The 18,685-nt window shown below is 47.0% G+C and overlaps 1 protein-coding gene and 1 long non-coding RNA gene across 4 annotated transcripts in view; one reads left to right on the plus strand and one right to left on the minus strand.

Annotated features, from left to right (window-relative positions):
- Nucleotides 1-1,445: 1,445 nt before the first annotated feature.
- The window catches only part of ZEB2 (zinc finger E-box binding homeobox 2), a 113,503-nt gene continuing 96,263 nt past the window's right edge, over nucleotides 1,446-18,685 (plus strand). Inside the window, exon 1 of one of the 2 annotated variants that reach the window (XM_071746435.1) lies at nucleotides 1,446-1,581. In XM_071746435.1, coding sequence (XP_071602536.1) covers nucleotides 1,509-1,581 — 73 coding nt within the window. In that variant the 5' untranslated portion in view covers nucleotides 1,446-1,508. Of the gene's footprint in view, nucleotides 1,582-1,731; nucleotides 2,253-18,685 lie in introns of those variants that run through there. The other variant, XM_071746434.1, reaches the window with a different exon arrangement.
- LOC139797368 (uncharacterized) lies at nucleotides 7,296-11,707 on the minus strand. 2 transcript variants are annotated; one of them, XR_011726440.1, is made up of 3 exons: nucleotides 11,491-11,707; nucleotides 8,632-9,167; nucleotides 7,296-8,241 (listed from the first exon to the last, which is right to left on the minus strand). It is a non-coding gene; the product is annotated as an uncharacterized lncRNA (long non-coding RNA). The 2 variants fall into 2 exon arrangements; XR_011726441.1 differs by lacking the exon at nucleotides 11,491-11,707 and adding an exon at nucleotides 9,970-11,481.

Here is an 18,685-nt window from a genome sequence, read left to right on the forward strand (position 1 = left end):
CCCCAAACACAATCCACAGCACTTTGATGAAAAAAAAGAAAAAGGAAAAGAAAAGAAAAGAAAAAAAGATTGTTGAGGCAGGTAATAATTTTTTAGTTTTGTGCAAAACTCCCAGAGCAGGAGAAGACAATAGATGCGAAGGCGAGGAGGGATCCTGCTCAGGAGAGCAAGGGTTAATTGCCCTTGTTTTACAGTTTGCATCTGTTACATCTTTTATAGCCCCCTGTTTAAACTAATCCTCAAGTCAAAGCATCTTTAAAGCTACAGCATCTTCTTCGAGATGGACTGAGGAGCGTTCTTGCAGCAAACCAAATGCTCCTGCCCTCTCCCTTTGACAGATAGAGCCTCCTGCACAGCCCTAGAACACAGGCACACACAGTAGGTCCAAAAGTTTACAAGTTTAAAAAAAAAAAAAAAAGAAAAAAAAAAAAAGGAAAAAAAGGATCCCACCAAAACTAATATAAAAAAAGCCAAACAAATAAAAACAAACAAACAAACAAACAAACAAAAAACCCAACCGAGAGCCTGAAAACTCTGACAGCGGTAGTTTTGATTTCTGTTTCTTTTCTGGGAAGGAAAAAAAAATGACACTGTAAAGCTTTGTTTAAGTAAGGGGTAGGGGAAACCCTGAATATTGTCAAACTGACTAAAAAGGTGACAGAGGTTTATAATTACAGTCCTCGTTGTTAGGGGGAGGGGGAGGTCTCCGTGCTGTGCTTTACCCCAAAAGGACAGGGGAGAGCCATGTTTCCTTCTCTTATCACTTTGCTGGAGTGCACTTTGGAGGCGGGGGGGGGGAGAGAGGCTGGAAAGAAAAAAAGAAATAAAGTCAGGAGAAAGAGGAGAGCAGGGTAAGCGTTTGAGGCGAAAAGAAGTTCTAGTGTCAAATTAAAGTACTTTTATGAGGAAATGGTCCGCCTAGCATTGAGTCAAACAGCCTACTGTAAAAGCTGTGCATTCCCTCATACGGTCATGAGTTATGACTCATTTGAGATGTAATTCTTGTCTCTCTCTGATCTGCTTTGCTGGTGCAATACACACACACACAGGGAGGGAGACACACACACACACACACATACAGAGGCTGAGGCAGACACACACACACACACACTCACAGAGAGAGAGAGAACCCCCCCAAAATAAATAAATAAATTATAAAGAAGCAATCTGCCCGGCTGGGGAGAGAGGGGGGAGCCCTCTCTGTCTGCATCCCACCCCCCCTCCCTCCTCTTCCTCCTCCTCCCCCCTCTTCTTCAAATCCCCCCCCCCCCCCGCCCCGGGCAAGGAGCAAACACATCCACACACACCCACCCACCCCTCCGCCTTGTGCGTGGATGGGTTCTTTTTCGGGTGTAAATTCGGGTCCCCTTTGGCGCCCTGCGTTTAAATGGGACATCCCGATGCCCACATTGTCGCTGTGTTTGGTTGTTACATAGAGCCTGCGTGCTGCTGAATCAGGGGAGTCGGGGAGTCCATGCGAACTGCTGCCATCTGATCCACTCTTATCAATGAAGCAGCAGATCATGGCGGATGGCCCCAGGTGTAAGAGGCGAAAACAAGCCAACCCCCGGAGGAAAAACGGTAAGCCGAACCCCCCCCCTCCTCACCCCCCTCTTCCCACCCCCCCAACAAAACTTTTTCCGGCCGGTTCCGCCGCGGAGAACGGGGAAGGGGGGGGGCGGGAAGGGAAGAGGAGGAGGAGAGGGGGTGGGGGGGGGAAGCCGGTTGTAGGACGGGGAGGGAGAATGGAGTAAGGCAGACGGGGGGGGAGAGACGGCTCCCGCCTGGGAGACAGCGGGGCTGAGCGCCCTGAGCCTCCCTGCGCGGCGCGGAGCCGTCCCGCGGAGGCTGCGCGGCTGCGGAGCGCCGGCGGAGTGTGTGTGCGTGTGGTATATGTGTAAAGAGGAGAAAGGGTTTGTGTCCGTCTGTGTTTTGGGGTGTGTGTGTGGATAGCAGAGTGCCGCCGCCCCAAAGTTTGTTGCGCGGGCGCGGAGCGGGCGGGCCGCTGCCCCGAGAGCGGTGGTGGCCCCGGTTCGGCCACCGCTGCCTCAGGGGGTTGGGAAGCTGGGAGATGTCAGGGTCGGGGAGCGGAGAAGCGCGGAACTGGGTGAGGAGGAAGAGGAGGGGGAAAGAGGCGCGGAGCGGCGCGGAACGGGGCGGGCGGAGGAAGGACAGACGGCCCTGGGAAAAAACCCGGCAGCGTGAGAACCCCGAGGCAGGCTGGCACCGAGTGAGCGGCTCTTTCTCCGGGTGTGTGTGTGGGTTTTTTATTATTATTATTATTAATAATAATAATTATTATTATTGTTAGGGAGTCGAAAATGAAACTTCCTCCTCCCTAATAATTAATAATCCTAATGAGTTTTGGTGCCCAATTGTTCAGAGTTGCCCTCTCCGCCGGGCGCGGAGGGCTGGGGCTCAGTGGGACGCGGTGTTCTGAGGCTGATTTCACATTTGGCAGCTTTCACTGGTGTGGGTCTCTCTTTCTCCGTCTCTCCCCCGTCACTCCCTTAGTTTATTCCTTTCTCCTCCGGCTGATAGTCTCTCTCCCATCACCCTCCCCCCCCTCCCCAACCCCCCCTTCCCGCCAGCCTCCCCCTCCCCACCCGCAGCCCCTCTCCTGGCCATCCCGGCCCCACTTTTCAACAACTTTCCTCTCGAGGAGCAGGAGGAAGGAAGATATTTGTGTGAACCTGAACCCATGCGCTTATAGCTCAGCTACTTCATTTAAGTGGAGAGGTGGAGGTTTGGGGGGGGGGGGGGGGGGGGAAAGGCTTAAGGAGGGGGGGGACGGACGGACATAACAACAACAACAAAAAACACAAAGACAAGAGAATGTTGATTAGAAACAAATGATCCTGTCCCCCCCCCCACCCCCCCTCTAGGTTGTGAGTGTGTGTGAGTGTGTGTGTGTGTCTTTTTCTTGTTGTGGTGGAGGCGTCGAGCCATATGGGGGAGTGATAGAGGAATTTTAGTCAGAAACTGTTCGTTATGTTACACTGGCTTTTCCCTTTGTGTTGTCTTTGATCTATTTGCTTGGCTTAGTATTACAAAAAAACCTCAACTAAAATAATATATTCTGAGCAGCTTCCCAAGGATCCGTTCCTTGTTATCTTTTTTTTAAGTCTCTCCCCCTCCACCGCCACCCTTTACTCTTGTGTCTGTCATTATTTAAGGTGGTCCTCACAGAGGAGACCTCCCCTTCCCCTCATCTCTGGGTAATTTAGTAGACATTAAAATTACACGTAATGTTTCCCTCTCCTCTCTTGTGTTTCCTCTGTTCTTTTTATTAAATGTTGGTTATTGATTTTCTAAAATCAATGTCTGTTGTGGGGCTTTTTTCCCCTTACAAGTATCTAAAGCACGTTGCTGATCAACTGGATAACAAAAGCTTTGTGTCAAGTAGCCTTTTTTCTTATGTTAAACAGTCATTTTTGAGAGAAAAAGAGAGTGAGATTTAAAGCAACGCACCCAGAAGTGCTCTTTTGCAGTAAAGAATATTCTGAGTGTTTGAGGGGGTTTTATTCTTCTTCTTCAGCCTCCTTCCTTTTTCATACAAGATTATTAGTTGAGCGTGTTAAACCCATCACATGCTCTGTGAGGAGGGATGCGTCTACGTGTTTCATATTTTCTCAACACGATTTAAGTCGCCAAAATAAAACCCCAAAGCACGCCTGAAATAAAAAGCTGGATGCCACTGTTCGCCCAGGACTCCGGAGTTGCAGCTTAGTGTTCTTGCAGCCCAGTCTTTGGGCACACGGATGGCCCGGGGTGGCACAGATTCTTGTTGCTGCCATGGCAAAAAGTGTGTTTTCAGGGACCTGCACTAACTTGGGAAACCACCACACTTGGGAGTCGAAAGTTTAATTGGCGATTTTTAAGGTAACTGCTTAAAAGACCTTAGAAACTTCAAGTGTGTGCGCTTGGTTAGGTGAAGGTCTAACTTCTCCCTTCAGTGTCTTGCTCTGGCCAAGACAGGGGGAAAATAATTCTCCACTTTCTGTCCGTCTACTCTTTTCCCTTTTGTGCTCCACAATTTGTTTCTTTCATTTATTTCTGAGTGAGAAATGTCCTGGTTCTGAGAAGCAGGTAGGCGAGCGAGGGTAGGTTTGGTAAGAGCTTTTTTTTTTTTTTTTTTTTTTTTTTTTTTTTTTTTCATTTTCTCTCTCTCGTCAAGCACGTATCCAATGCCTTTCCCGTTGGGAATTGCCCAGGATTTATCTGGACTGAGTGGATTTTTCTTCTTTCCTGGATTCGTGGAAAAGATGTCACTTCTGAGCTTGTGTCTTTGCTGATAACACCAGAAACGGTGATGCTTATCGAAATCAGGCAGAAATTCCTTAGAAACGCAGCAGAACCAAAATAAAATTAAAGAGCCACTAAAAGAAAATTTTAAAAGAAAAAAAAAGGCAAAAAAAGGAAAAATAGATGGTCATCAGGGAAGCTGGGGGGAGTGTGAGAGTAATCACATACGAATTACAGACGGGGACAAACCAGCATAATCCAACTAATGCCTGAGTGGGCTCCGCGCCTGTGTGCGTGTCCCTGCGTGTGTGCGGAGCTGGGCATGGCTCGGGGTTAGATAACGGGGCTGGAGAACATGACGGCGGAGCTAAAGAGAGTAGCAAGGAGGGAAGCTCGGGGTTTTCCAAGATAACGGGGTTGATCCGAGCTGCTGGAGAGGTGTGCGGAGGAGGAGGCGGAGGGGGGGGGGGGGGGGGGTGAGAGAGGAGAGATGGAAATCAATGAGGGGTGAGCTCCCCCCCTCCTCCCCGCTCCGGGAGGGGTGGGGGGAAAGCAGGAGGGAGGATGGGAAAGAGAGGACCCCGAAAGCGGAGCGGGCGGGGGGGGGAGAGGAGAGGAGAGGAAGGAGTGGGGGGCGGGAGGTGCGCGGAGCGGCAGCCCAGGAATGCGGCGGAGCTCTGGGAAGTTCAGTCAGATGATTCCCAGCGCCTGACTCACTTCGCGGCACTTTCACTCGGGAGAGAAGTCGCGGCAGAGAAGGAGAAGGAGGAGGAGGAGGAGGAGAGGGCAGCGAACCCCCCGTTACCGCCCCGCTCCGCACGGGCGCCCCACGGAGGCGGGGGCAGCGCTGGCGGCCGGTGCAGCGCGGAGCGGTGCGGAGCGGAGCGGTGCGGGGAAACCCGCTGTCCGGCCGGCTGAGTGCTCTGCCCTGCCATGCCACTGCTGCTGAGCCTCCTCTCTCCTTCTTCTTGTGGTTTGGCGTTTGCTGAGTGGTTGCTAGATGTACATATATATATATTTTCCCTCCTCCTTTCCTTCTCCCCCCTCCTCAAAAATCATAATAACAATAAAAAAATTAAAATCCCCAGGAAGGAGAGGAAGGGGGGAGAGGGTAAAGTTGGACCTCATTTAGTCCAAAGTTTCAGTAAACAGCGCTCTTTGATTCCTTTGCCATCTCGCTTCCAGTTGTAAAGAAAAGGGAGAAAGTTCAATGCTTTCAGGGCGTCTGAGCCGAGGGAGAGCACAGACCAAACAAGCAGCCACGATTATACTCGCTCAGAGCTTTTCCCCAAAAGATACCCACCCACCCTCCTTTCGGGGATGCTGGGGAAGGGGAAAAAAAAAACCACACTTCCCACTTGAAAAAGAGAGAGAGGAGGGGAGTGGGGGGAGGAAGAATAAATAAATAAAAAAATAAAAGCAAGCCTGCCTGCTGCCTTTAGTGAGTGGGAAGTGAGGCTTGTCTTGCCTGCCTGGAGAAGTTTGGAGGTAGCTAGACTGAGGCTGGGGTGTGAGGAAGAAAGCTGCTTTTTGTGAAATTCAGGTGGCAGAAGGCAGAGCGGGCATCTGAGAGTGCTCCTTTTCCCGGGGAGCTCTGCAGGGCTGGGAATCCGTTGCGAGGAGATTACTTCCAGAGTTGGTTCTTGGGTAGGGAGACAAATGTACTTGCCTCTAGGAAAAAAAAAAAAAAAAAAAAAAAAAAAAAGCACCTGGAGATAGGTATTAAAAATTAATGCAATAAATGCGAGTGACCAGGGCGTAATGATTCTCTAGCTACATTTTCTCGGTGCAGATTCATGGCCAGACTGAGCTGTGACAGGAGCAGAGGAGGTTGTTTCTGTGTCAAGGCTGATCTATTTTTTTTCTTTTTATTTATTCTGAGTTTCGAGAAACCCAGCGAATTTGGAGATTAGTGCCTGATTTACTGTTTGCCATTTGTGACCATTCGGTACTGCCTGATTTTTGCTTCTCGCACATGCTTCGCAAGGAAACTTTTTTTGGGGGAATTTCTAATTGCTGTAAGAAAACACATTTGATGCCTGAAAAAGCCATGTTTCAACAGGGAAAAAAAATTAATAAGGAAACCATTACAAGCTAATTATCGGTAATTATACATAGCCAACTGCCCAAGGTAGGGAAAATATCTGGATGACTGAGATGCAAGCTCTCAGGACAGACTGGGAGTACTCCCTAAGAAAAAATGTGCGTCTCCCTTTAGAGTGGAAAGAAGGGTGTTGATTCTTTTACAGCAGCCCCACATTCATTCCAAGAAATAGGAAATTCTTCGCCTCACAACAGTTTTTGGCATCTGCATTATCCCAGTGCTTTTAAGGTGCATTTTCTCCTCTGTGAAAGAGAACTCTTTGTCCTTTTTTTCTCCAAGCCCATGGCTTCCCAAGGTAGACACTATTTTGTGCCTGTCACATAGAAAGGGAGTGCAGGTTTGCAGTGCTCACAGACAATTGATTGTCTGCCCTAATGTGTTTCATTTACATGTTTATAACGTCAATAGTGCTGGGGTGTCCACTGTACCATTCATTCCAGCATTCCCACAAGGGTGCAATTGTCTGAATGGCCAAGTCAGACACCTTTTTGATTGCTCTTTAGTTGTCTTTTTAGAGTATAGAGAAAAAGGAGAGAAATCTGTGATGCAGAAACACTAGTTGAAAATATTTCAGAATTAAACGTCACCATTAAAGCAGATGTGAGCATTAGGCAAACAATATATTCTAACTAAGGTTCTGAAAGTGGAAGCCAATTCAGAATAGTGGGGATGGTTACTGCAGACGGCATCCAGTCCCGTCCCTTAAAATTTTTTTTGAGGCTTTTTAAAAGGGATTTCTCGTTTTCATTTTCATTTCAGCCTCTGTAAATGCAGCCACCTCCTAACTCTTTCTATGCTTAACTGTAATTTGCGATTTTTTTCTCTACATATCTCTGTTTAAGCCAACAGCCTCAGTTAACCAGTTGGAAAGTCTATTGCGAGAAAATATAGGCTGTGAGAAGTATACACGTAAAGAACAAGAAAATAAAAAGTTAGACCCACAGACTTCTTCATCAAGCATTTTTAATGAGAAACCCGACAGTGCTCAGAATTCTTCTTGCAGCAGTTTAACTCAAATAGCTGTGGACCAACTTCTCACGCCTGCAGTTGCCGTCCTCTCGCACTGTGAGCTTTCAGCAAAGTGTTTCTAGGAGTTTCCAAGTCAGTAAGAGATGACTTTTTTTAAGGTGTGCTGGGCTGGTTTGATATGCCACGCTGGCCTTTATCATTGAAGTTGCTTCTGAGGGAGGCAAGGAATGATTGCTCGCCTTTCGGATCCAACTAAATAGTCCTGGCAGTAAATACACGGACACTCATCTGCATGGGGACATGTGCACACACCTATGAGTGCCCCGGTCGGGTATATGTAGAGATGGTACCTATAGGTACCCCTGAAAATAACGGTGCACGTTGCAGAATAGGTCATTTACCCCCCTCAAAAATGACTCTGGTCTCAATAGCTACAATTAATACAAGTTGACCTGTTCCGTCCGTGATCCAGAAGGGAAAAGAGCACTAAGTAGTCCTGTAGCTTCTGCTCGGGAGGTGAAGCGAGGGAAAACTTTTTTTGTTGTTGCTTGTTGTTCCACTCTCTATATATTTTTTTTGTTGTTGCTGCAATTTTTTTTATTATTTAAAAAAAAAAAATGCCTCTGTTTGTGGAGAGATATTTTTTTTTCCTTTTTTTTTTTTTTTTTTTTTTTTTTCGTGCCTAACAGGGAAGACACACACAGTAGATGCACCGTTAGCTGAACCCCTGACACGGCGGTCTTTTGAATGCCTTAGGTATGATTTCACTTTCGCTCACATCAATGCTGACCTGAATGCCTTTCATATCTGATCCGCTGTGTCTCTCCCAGTAAACATCCCCTGAGGGGAGAACAAAGAAAGGAGCTCTTCTTCTTCTTAATCACAATTCAGCCCATTCACCGCCGGCAGGCTACATTTGCATTCTGCAACAGAAAGCCAAGATGAAAAGAAAAAAAAAAAAAAAAAAAAAAAAAAAAAGAGAGAGTGAGAAGAAGGGGGGAAAAAAGCAGAAGGGTGGAGGCTGAGTAAAATAACTTAGGTGTTTGTAGCTGTTTGTTGGGCTTCCCCTAGTTACAAGCCTTATATAGATCCTGCTCTACCCAGCCTTGGCTCTTCTGACAGGCAGATAGTGTTACAAGATGGCATGCCTGTACTATTCATGGCCACTCGCTCTAACACTTGAGGTAGAAAGTGTCAGAGAGGGATCAAATTCTACTCTGAGAAGTCTGTTATAGTTAGGGTCAGGTGTGTGTACTCTCAGCTCTTGACTGCTGCCTATTATTTTGTTTTAATTACTATTATTGTTTACTCACCATGACCTTGGGGAGCGGGGGTGGCTGGGGGTGAGGCAGGCTTGGCCACCACCGGCGAGCAGATCAGCGGTGAAAAATCGCCCTTACCTCAATGGAAATGTCTATTTTAAAATTTTTTTTTAATTTTTTTTTTTTTTTTTTTTCTGGGGAAGGGTCGGCTTGGCTGATTTCGCTCCTGGCAGGGCCGGGAGCGGTGGCGATGCTGCGGGTTGGCCCCGGGCTGGGGGTGACGAGGGTGGCCCCAGGCTGGGGAGAAGAGGGGGGGGGGTGGACCGCGGGGGTGGCCTTGAGCTGGCGACCGGCCCGGCCTGTCCCGACCCAACGGGGAAAAGCAGCGACTCAGCAAATCCTCAGCGGCACCAGAAAGTGCGCACGGAGGAGGAGGAAGGCGAGATTTGGGGAAGTTTCTATAGCTGGGCTCCCTCGTGGGGTTTCGAACTCACGTTTATGTACATTTTCCGGCTGTGTCTCCCCCTTTCACATCCCCCCTGCCCCAAGATTTGCCTGTTTGCTTGTTCATCAGAAGATCTGCTGTGCTTTAATCAGTTAAAAAAAAAAAAAAAAATAGAAAAGAAAATAATAATGTTGAGGTCTTTGGTCGTAGCCACTTTTTTCTCACCAAGAGAAGATTTATTTATAACTGGTTCCTGCTTACTGAGAAGTATTTAAGCCCTTTCAGGCAGAGCTGTCAAAATTTCCTGTGTTGTTTGCCTCTATTTGCAACATGTAAAAGTAATATGCAGTTGCTGGTGTTGGAATAACCGGGGTAGTGCAAGAAATCTCAAGTGACAAGTTTTCAACTAGACTATCTCCTGCCGACCAAACTGTCATGTTTATTCATTTATTTATTTATTTATTTATTTATTTTCAGAAACCACTTTTAAGATCCTAACATGTTTGGTGTTTTTTTAAATTTTTAAAAATTTTTTTTCCCCCCTATCAGCAGATAGATTAAATGTGCTAAAGCAGCTTTGAGAGGAAAAGAACAGTTTGAACAATGAGGAGAGGGAGGGATGTCTTATTTTCCTGTAGCTGCTATGGCAGATTTCACTCATAAGGAGCACACTAACCGAGATGTTACCAGTTGAACAGAAGCATGTGACACAGATTCCTGATTTTTTCCCAGAAGATTTACAGAATTTACAAAAAGAGATTATCTCTACACCTTCCACCCTCCTAACCACCCCCATGACCCAAGCAATGGAGGATTTAGGCAGATTTACTTCAGTAAACACCTTTGGACACTTGGGGAAAAGTAGAAGTCTGTTTGCAAAAGCAGGCTTTTGTTAAGTGAGGTGCTGGATAATGCTTTACCAAGCAGCTGTGATATTAACCTACCCAGTAATGTTGGAAAGAGCCTTAACTCCTTGTGGGCTCCAAGGCCTTCTCAGTGGAAGCCCTGCAGGTACTGGGCCTTGGCAGAGGAGACAATTGAGTGGGGACACAGGCAAAGTGGTGGCACTGCTGAAACCACAGCAGCTGTTCAACCTGACCCATCTTTTATTTGGTGGCTGGTGAAGCTTTTGGGGTCAATCCATCAGATGTAGGGCTGGAAAGAGCTGCAAGACATCTCCAGGAAAGCCTCCTCCGTCAGTGAGGGGTTATCTCCATGTGTGTGTGTTCCCACACATGCACTCTAAATCTACCCCCACGTATCTAACATATCCCCCAAATTCTCCAGGAAAGCTCTGAAGCATTGCTAAGAGAGGAAAGTCAATTCAGGGTTTGCATTCCAGCAGTAAAATAGCTGAGAAGTTGGAAACCTGTACGAGTGGCTGCCCGCTCACTCTGGGGTGAAGGGAAGCCAGCAGCTTTCTAGGGGCTTCATGTTCCCAAAAGTGAACTTTTTTCTTGGCAAGAAAGCTGTTTCCTGCTCTTTTCTGATACATTAGAAGAAGAGTTAAGAAGTTAATTATTTTTGATGGGCAGAAGGATGACTTTACAGGTGTTTTTGGTATTTTTGTTTTTGTTTTTTTTTAGTAAGAGTGCTTCATTTGGGGGGTTTTGATGTCGAGGGTTCTTTTTCCTTCTTTTTTTTTCATTTTTTATTTTTTTTTTTTTTTTTTAAAGTGTAGGTGTCAATGTTAGAGCAGCCACAAATGTGTGAGAAAGCAAAGGGTATGAGACATGACAGAATTAAAGGTGTTTGCTATGTTGTTACCCGTGTGTCAAGCTGCAAGCTCCCTTTGTCACAGCCTCCCGGTGATTTGATAGTGCGGATCCACTTCCCTTCCAAGTGATACAGCAGTTTCTAACTGGGGGGTGGTTAATGCCGTGCGGTCGCCGCTGTTGCATTTGCCTCCCGGAGTACATTTAAACACCTCAACATCTCACACACACCCCATTTACTCCCACCTTACACAAGGGTGCTGTGCGCTCAAGCACCAGGACAGCAAGCCATAGCATTACAGTATCTGGCATGGAGCGACATTTGGCAGGAATGTCATCTGCCAAATCATCCCATAATTACGTTTTATGTTATTTGTATGAATGACCAAGCATGCAGTATTCCTTTTGAAATCAAAGGAAGGCTTAAAACGCGTTTTTGAATACTTTCAGACCATGGTCAGGTCACAGTTTGGGAGTTGAATTAAACTGATCTCATTTGTGATCTAATTGAGGTTGGCAACAACTTTAGCAGTAGCAATAACATACAAATACAAATCAAAGAGCAGAATTCAGCAAATCAGATCTTTTTCTCGAATTCTGCCTGGGAGTTATTCTCCGGCTGCCAACAGCGAAGTTAAACTTTGTCCTGCTTCTCAGCGGCAGTGCAAGCCTTGCATATTTTTCGGGTCTTTGACAGGAAAGTTGGGTTGGGGAAATGATAGGCACACAAAGGCAAGGAGGGAGCTGTACCTCCTGGGACAGGGAGTGAGGACAGGACCAAAACACGGCGACTCGGCACGTAGGTTTCTGGAGAGCCCAGTGGTGGAAAACGTCGAGGGATGAAGGGAGGCAAACTGGTTAGGAAGGAGGAATAGGTGGCTGTAAACAGGGATGGTTATTCCAAGCCGAAAGTCAAGGCGGCTTCTTATCTTTACATCTATCGCTGCGGATTCCAGGAACGTAATTACCAGAGTGGCTGCGATTTGTTGACAAATTTTCCCTGGGTCTGTCGGGAGCCCATTTGGTGGGAGCCCGACGGGGCTGGCAGCCGAGCCCGGCCGGGCAGCGACCCCGACGGGGAGGGCTCGGTGCGGGGCGGCGGGAACCGGGGCGGCCCGGGGTTTGTCCCAAAAGTGGGGTCGGTCACCCGGTGACAATAACCGATACCACGGGAGGGGGGATAGGCAGGGAGGAGCAGAGGGGAGAAGGTCTAGGGACATCCCCGTCGGGGCGGGCGGGCGAGGACGTGGGGGCTCCCAGCCCCCACCGCCCCCAAACCGGGATGCTGCCGACTCCCTCCCCCGCGGCCCCTCCTGGGCCGGGCCGGGGAGCCGAGGCCGCGGGGCAGGACAGGGACCCCCGGTACGGCCCGACAGCCGCCACACCCCCAAGGGATCACCCCTTCCCCAGTGGCGAGGCAGCGGCCGCCCCCCTCTTGGCCGCGCCGGCACCGCCGTGCGGAGAGATGCGGAGCGGTGCGGAGCCACAGCGCGATGCGCTCAGGCAGGGGAGTGCGGAGCCGCCTGCCTCCTCCCCCGCCCCCCTCCCCCGGCCCCTTGGCAGAGGTGACAACCGCATCTTTTGGTCGGGGAGGGGACACACACACGACAGGCAGGGGGGCTCGGCGCTGTCACCCGCCGCTGCCGCGCAAACCTCTCCTGGGGGCGAGGTGAGACCCCGCCGGCGGAGTGGCCCGGCTGCCCCCTGGGAGGATGGGGTGTGTGCTCCCCTTTCCCCCCACTCTCCCCCGGCGCCCCCTTCAGCCCCCGCAGCCCCAAACTTTGCTCCCGGGAGGGAAGGAGGGAGGGAGGGAGGGAGAGGAGGAGAAGCGGCTCGGAGCTGCTGCCGCTCCTCACGGCTCTGGGATTTCGAGTGTGTCCTCAACTTCCCCCCCCCCCCCACCTCACCCCCCCATCCCACCCCGCACCCCTCCTCCGGGCCATTATTTTCTTTGACTAAAACCTGTTTACTCGCCTCTTTGTTTTTTGACGTTAAACGAGGTTTTCCATCTCCTGCTCCTGCGGATCTCTAAGAAATAGATAAACCATTATATTCCCGCCCCCCACCCTCCTATCGAACATCCCCCCCCCTGCCCCGGCTCGTATTTTAAAGCAGCGATCCTGACAGCAGTACTATTATTGCACTTTGTGTTTTAGTGGATGTTTGCTGTTGCTAGTTACAGCAACACTTATCATAAGACAGCAAGAAAAGAGTAGTCCCTGGTAATTAAAGTAATGAAATATTCATTTACTCTACCTTTTCAGTAGTCTCACAAATTAGGCTGCTACATTTAATGCCTGCACTGCCTCTGTTTTTATTATAATGGCAGCTTTTGCATCTGCAATTAGGACTAATTCTGACAGTTACAATTTCTGAGGGATGGTAAACAGTGAACGAGATGTGCAGCAGTGGTATTACACGTGAAAAGCCCTTGTCTCTTTAACCTTGTTGTTTTTTTTTCTCGCAGAGGTTACCTTTTCCCGATGGTGCAAAATCGACTTGACATAACTGTTCATCAGTTTCAGGGTTTTCCCTGGAGGTATTTGCATCAAATCAGCCCAGTCAAGCTTCAAGTTGAAATTGGCAGGCCAGAAACTGACAGGGTAGGGACTGGGAAAGAGACAGCTAAAGTGCAGGCAGCGAGCTGACAGCAGAGCGGGCAGGCAGGGGATGAGGGCTCAGCACCCGGGGCTGCCACCCCCCTGCTCCCCCCTTACCCTCCTGCACCCCCCATTTCCTCCCAGTCCACTCCGGTCCATGCCATTCTCTCCTCCCAGAGCATCCAAGTGCTGGGAGCCAACCCCAGTACCCGGCTGGGTAAAACCAAAGCAAAACAAAAAAGATAAAAATGTGGGGAAAAGGTGTAAAACAAAGAGCAAAGTGCTGAGCTGAAGTTGCTGTCACTAACAAGCTCCTTTTGCTGGAATTCTCTGTGGAGCAGGGCCGTGGTTCTGCACTACCACTGTTAAGAGAAGTGATGGAGAAGGTTGTTGATACCAATGAAAGCTGAGTTTTATGGGCCCAGAAAAACCCCAACCCTTCAACCCAGAGAGACGTTCATCTGGGAAGATAATTACATTAGAATCAAAACAAACATTTCCTTGAATATGTTATTTCATTTATACTCTGTCATAGGGGGTGTGCGCGTGTGCTTTAAGTGGAATGACATGAAAATTAACTTTTAATAGATTATTGGCCAAATCAGGATCATTCCCGGTGACACCCTCCCACCCCAGCAGAATTTTACTGCTTTCAAAATAATTCTCAATCTTCTGTAGCATGACAGGGAGCAGCACAACAAGGAACAAGCAGCACCATCAGACCTATTCCTTCCTTAAAGGTGCAAAAAAGAGCAAAACTGCATTGCTCTGCTGGGGAAGAGAGCTGCCTATATATATATATAGATATATATATTTATATATATTCCCCTCTTCGAAGTATCTTTCTCTATATATGTAGCCCTTACCAGATGATTAAAAATCCCTCTCACTTTTCCTACCAGACTTGTGCTAAAGTAAGCCTTGCTTTCAAACAGTTTTTCAGCTGGGTGTGTGACAGGCATTGGCTGATCTGCTGATGCCCATTCGACAGGCACTGTTGAGCTAAAGTGGTGTGACGGCACAGTTTTGTTAAGCTGTGAACAAAGGGCTGGAGATGCCTCGCTGGCATCATCCATGTGCATATTGGCCTTGTCACAGTTTTGCTTGATTTAATGCTCTGTTTATTCCTAGATATTAGAACTTAAATTCCAAACAATATGTTTTTCAGAGACTACACACAAACTTTATTTTAAAAGCTTTTGCTCCCGAGAGCTACAGATCCATTTGTCTGTCCAATATCCATGCAGCAAACATTGCAGACGTTGCTCCCAGAAAAATAGGTGGCCGGTAGCCTCTTAACTGTTATCCAGTTAAAAAAATGGGATTTCAGGTTTGTTGTGTTCTTTATTTATTTATTTAAAAAAAAAAAAAAAGAAAAAGTCTTAGAAGGGTAAAAGATTTATTTCTTCTTTGATCATTTGTTGAGAGTTGTTATTTATTTCAACAGTGGATTTTCTTATAAGCTCCTAAGGAGAGGTTGCCCTGTGTGCAGGCAGGGCAGGCAGGATGGACTTTTCAAGTGCCATATCATCCCAGCGGTGTTGCTGTGATAAAAGCATCGCTTTGCAAATACCTGTAAGCACAGTTGGAGGACTGTTGGCAGGCAGAAATAAAGCCAGCTGGGTTGTGGCAGGTTAGTGGAAGGGAGCAGGAAACTGGATTAAGGTTTATTTTTACTTACAGATATTGTTCATTTGTTGGCCGCCACTTTGTATCTCAGTTCATTAAGGGAAAACGTGAGAGTACGGAGCTGCACTAAGGCTCTGGTTCCTTTCTTTGAGAGTTGCTGTATGTGGGTTTTGGCTGTGGAAAGTCGAGGAGTTTTTTTCGTTGTTTTTCTTCTCCCCTTCTTCCTTGCCTTTTTGAAACTCCCTTCAGGTTTGCTGCAAGTGTTTGTGAAGAGATTAGTTAGGCAGCTTCCATGGCGGAGGTAGCCCTGGGAGGCAGCTCATTGCTGGGAGGAATGTTCAGTAGGTCAGGGCGTGAAGATAGAAGGAGCTGCCCAACTGGGGCTGGGGATCAGGTATTTTCCTCTTTTGTTTCCTATCGGAGACAAAGTGCTTATGGAAAGGTTTGTGGTGAGACATCAAATCCCAGCAGGAGCACAGATGTTCCCACTTTTACAGGCTCACCAATGAACATTTCAGCTCAAACAAGTTTATGAAGGAAAAGATTTATATATTTTTTCCTTAGTAGATGCAGCATCTCAGTTTGAGTGTGTAAAGATTGCATCTTTCCAGCCACTCCAGGTTATTTGGTCCAGGGCGAGGTGCTTTACTCGAGGTCTGTAAGTAGGGATGGCAGAGAAGGAAAGGAGGGGGAGGAGGCAGCGTTCAGCAAAATGAAAGTATTCCTTATCCAAACAGTGCAGTCTAGAGCCTAAATCTGAAATTGAATCTGCTGGGCAAAACCTGTACAATTTTTCTACCTGCCCTTAGTCTGCTTCCTTTCAACTATGACAGTTTTACTAACTGGAATGAATGGCCCTGCTTTCTCCAGTACCTTTTCTCGGCGTGCGTTTACATCAAGTACTTCAAACAGAGAGCTGGGTGATATATGTAGGGGGACAGCTTGCACAGAATAAGCTTTAATGGTTAATTTTGGTATAGCTTTATAAATGAAAGGGACTTAAACCTACTAGCAGTATAGATCACAAGACCTTATGTGGTCTATTCTTCTCTAGATGCACAAGAGATTTACGTGCCTAAGTCCCATAAGAGTTAATGGGAGTTACGCATGTAAATCTCTTCCACAGTGAGATAATAGACCCTTTTATGTATGGATAGCTGGATTCTTGCAGAAATCACCTACTGAACAGTAGACTTTATGTCCCTCCCTCTTAGCAAATATTTATAAAGCTAGCAGGCCAGCAGATGAGACCAGGAACCCCCCCCAGATGTCTCCAAACTGTAGTGCCCCCCATGCCCTCCTTGGAAGATAGCAGCAGGGGAGACAACCCCAGGTCTGGCCTCGTCCCTTTGGTTGGGTGTCCTTTAGGGTCTGCTGGTTATGAGATAGCACAAGGGCTGATGTGGCCTCACACCTCATGGCAAGTCTAAATTGATGAAGACCTCTTGCTTGCATGGAGATTAGGAGGGGGAGAGCTGCCACCTCTCTCCTGGGCTGTCCCTCCTGATGCTGGGGGGAACACGGGCAATCACCAGGCTGCACTTGTGTCCCTGTGCCCCATCCCACCTACACTGAGGGATTTAAAGCCTCGAGGTGGGACACCCCCATCCTGGGCAGCTGGGAGAACACAGTGGTGGTGGTGGCACCATCTCCTAAAGCTCAGGTACTGCAAGTGCCCCACATCTGCTCCCTTCCTGCTCCTCCGTGACCTCCTCCCTGGGAAAGCAAACAGGCTTTGCCTCCCATGGGGACCGTCTCCTCGCATCTCTGTGGGGATATAAATATAACTTGGATGATCTGTAGCTGCCAGCCATGAGTCAGCTGGAGATCTTCTCCCCCCTGTAACATGTAGTTGGATATAGCCAACTACGGCACACTCGTGTCAGTACCAATCCTCGGGTTTTGTGAATCTTTTTCCCATCATTGTTCCTTTCCATCACTCGCCTGCTCCTTCCCCCATAGCAGTCTGAGGGAGTTGGGTGAGCTGCAGACTCACCAGCCCTCAGCTCCCAGACCTGGCAAAGCACAGTCCAAAAAAAAAAAAAAAAAGAAAAAAAAAAAAGACATAAAAAACCCCACCCAACCCAACCAACTTATTCCGTGAGACTATCAGATTAAGTCCGAGGGTTTCTAGCAGTGTTGGGATGGGAAAAGCCCATTGTTTGTTGATTATCGGATCATCAGCCCTGGCTGATAGTGGGATGCTCCAGGAAAACATACTTTGGTTACAGTTGATTTTCAGATTCCAAAATGGTGCTGCAAAGTCTGTGCATGCCTAATTATATTTTATGCTAGGCTGTGCAATACAAAATGTATGCTGCAGCAATCAGTGAGTTAACAGTATCAATCAATTTGTAAACAGATGAAGTCACTCATTCCCAAACTGGTTTTCCAAAAACAATTACTAAATTACAATAGAAAAAAATTGTACAGTTACTGTATTTGTGTGCTGTGTTACAATCAACATACCAGGGAAACAAAACAATTTAATGCAGAAAAATCATCATTCATCTACATTATAATTGCTTCTTTTTCACATCTACAGGGCGGTTAATTAAAATTGTGATTAAATGCGGTCGCGCTGCCTAAGATGTCTTGCCCAAAACAGGTGGTACAGAATTTAAAAGTAAAAAAAATGTAATTAGCATTGGAAATTGAGAAATTGCCTGTAAGAATCAGTGTTAATTTCAGTCAGTGATGAGGTAATTTATAAATGAATGCAGTGGAGGCTGTGCAAATGCACAATTGCCTTCCTGCCTATTCTTAGCATTCTCAGCATGCAGGTGAAAATGTTTTCAAAATATTGAGGTAATTTGAAAATCAATCCATGCATTCGGTATCTTTTTTTCTCCCCATTCGCAGCAAATGCTGAGAAAATGCTGCCAGAGATGGCACAATGCATCAGCTTTGCACTTTTTTTGAGGGGGGAGCAATATTCCCTGTGTCGTGGCACCAGCTAGAGTTGAACTAAACAAAATATTTGGCTAAAATCCTTTACAAAGGCCAAAAATGTTGATTGAAGTCCCCAGTAATCCCAAATGTCTTCAGCTATGGTATGTGTTTAAATGACTGGGTATCAAAAAAAAAAAAAAAAAAAAAAAAAAAAAAAAGTAACAGCAACCTGCAGTGAGTTTAAATAGCACAGCACAGATACTGCAAAATAAAAGAGGTGCTAATATGGCACGGAAATCATGGTGATTTCTGGTTTAAAATTAGTGCAGTGCACTAAAAAAGCCGGGGTAGTACCGATGCTGTCTGTAAAAACTCTCTTTTCAAAGATATATTTCAAATTTCATCCCGCAGCCCGAAAAGAATTGTTAAGTAGGTTATGCATACAGAGATTTTTCCCTGAGATGAACTTTTGTCCATCGGTATTTTGGTGCTTTCTCTAAACTTTCAGCTGGCAAATGAGAAATGCTAATTCTTCACACGCCAGGAAAAAAAAAAAAAAAAAAGTAAACAAAAAAAATGACCTGCAGATCCAAAGAGCTAGAGGCAAGCCTGACAACAAACAGATATTAAAGATTTAAAATCTTCTTGACAGTAAAAAAAAATAATAAAATAATCCAAGGCACATATGGCTGGAACTGACATTTCCATGGTTTGAACAATCCTCGTCCCCTTGTTCGACTCCACAGAGATCCTTGGCTCAGTTATCCCCATGTATATTTAAAAATAACTCGGACTTTCGATAGCGTGGGTCCCTGGGCTGGGAT

The sequence above is a fragment of the Heliangelus exortis genome, chromosome 6 (genome assembly GCF_036169615.1).
Source record: "Heliangelus exortis chromosome 6, bHelExo1.hap1, whole genome shotgun sequence".
Classification (NCBI taxonomy): Eukaryota; Metazoa; Chordata; class Aves; order Apodiformes; family Trochilidae; genus Heliangelus; species Heliangelus exortis.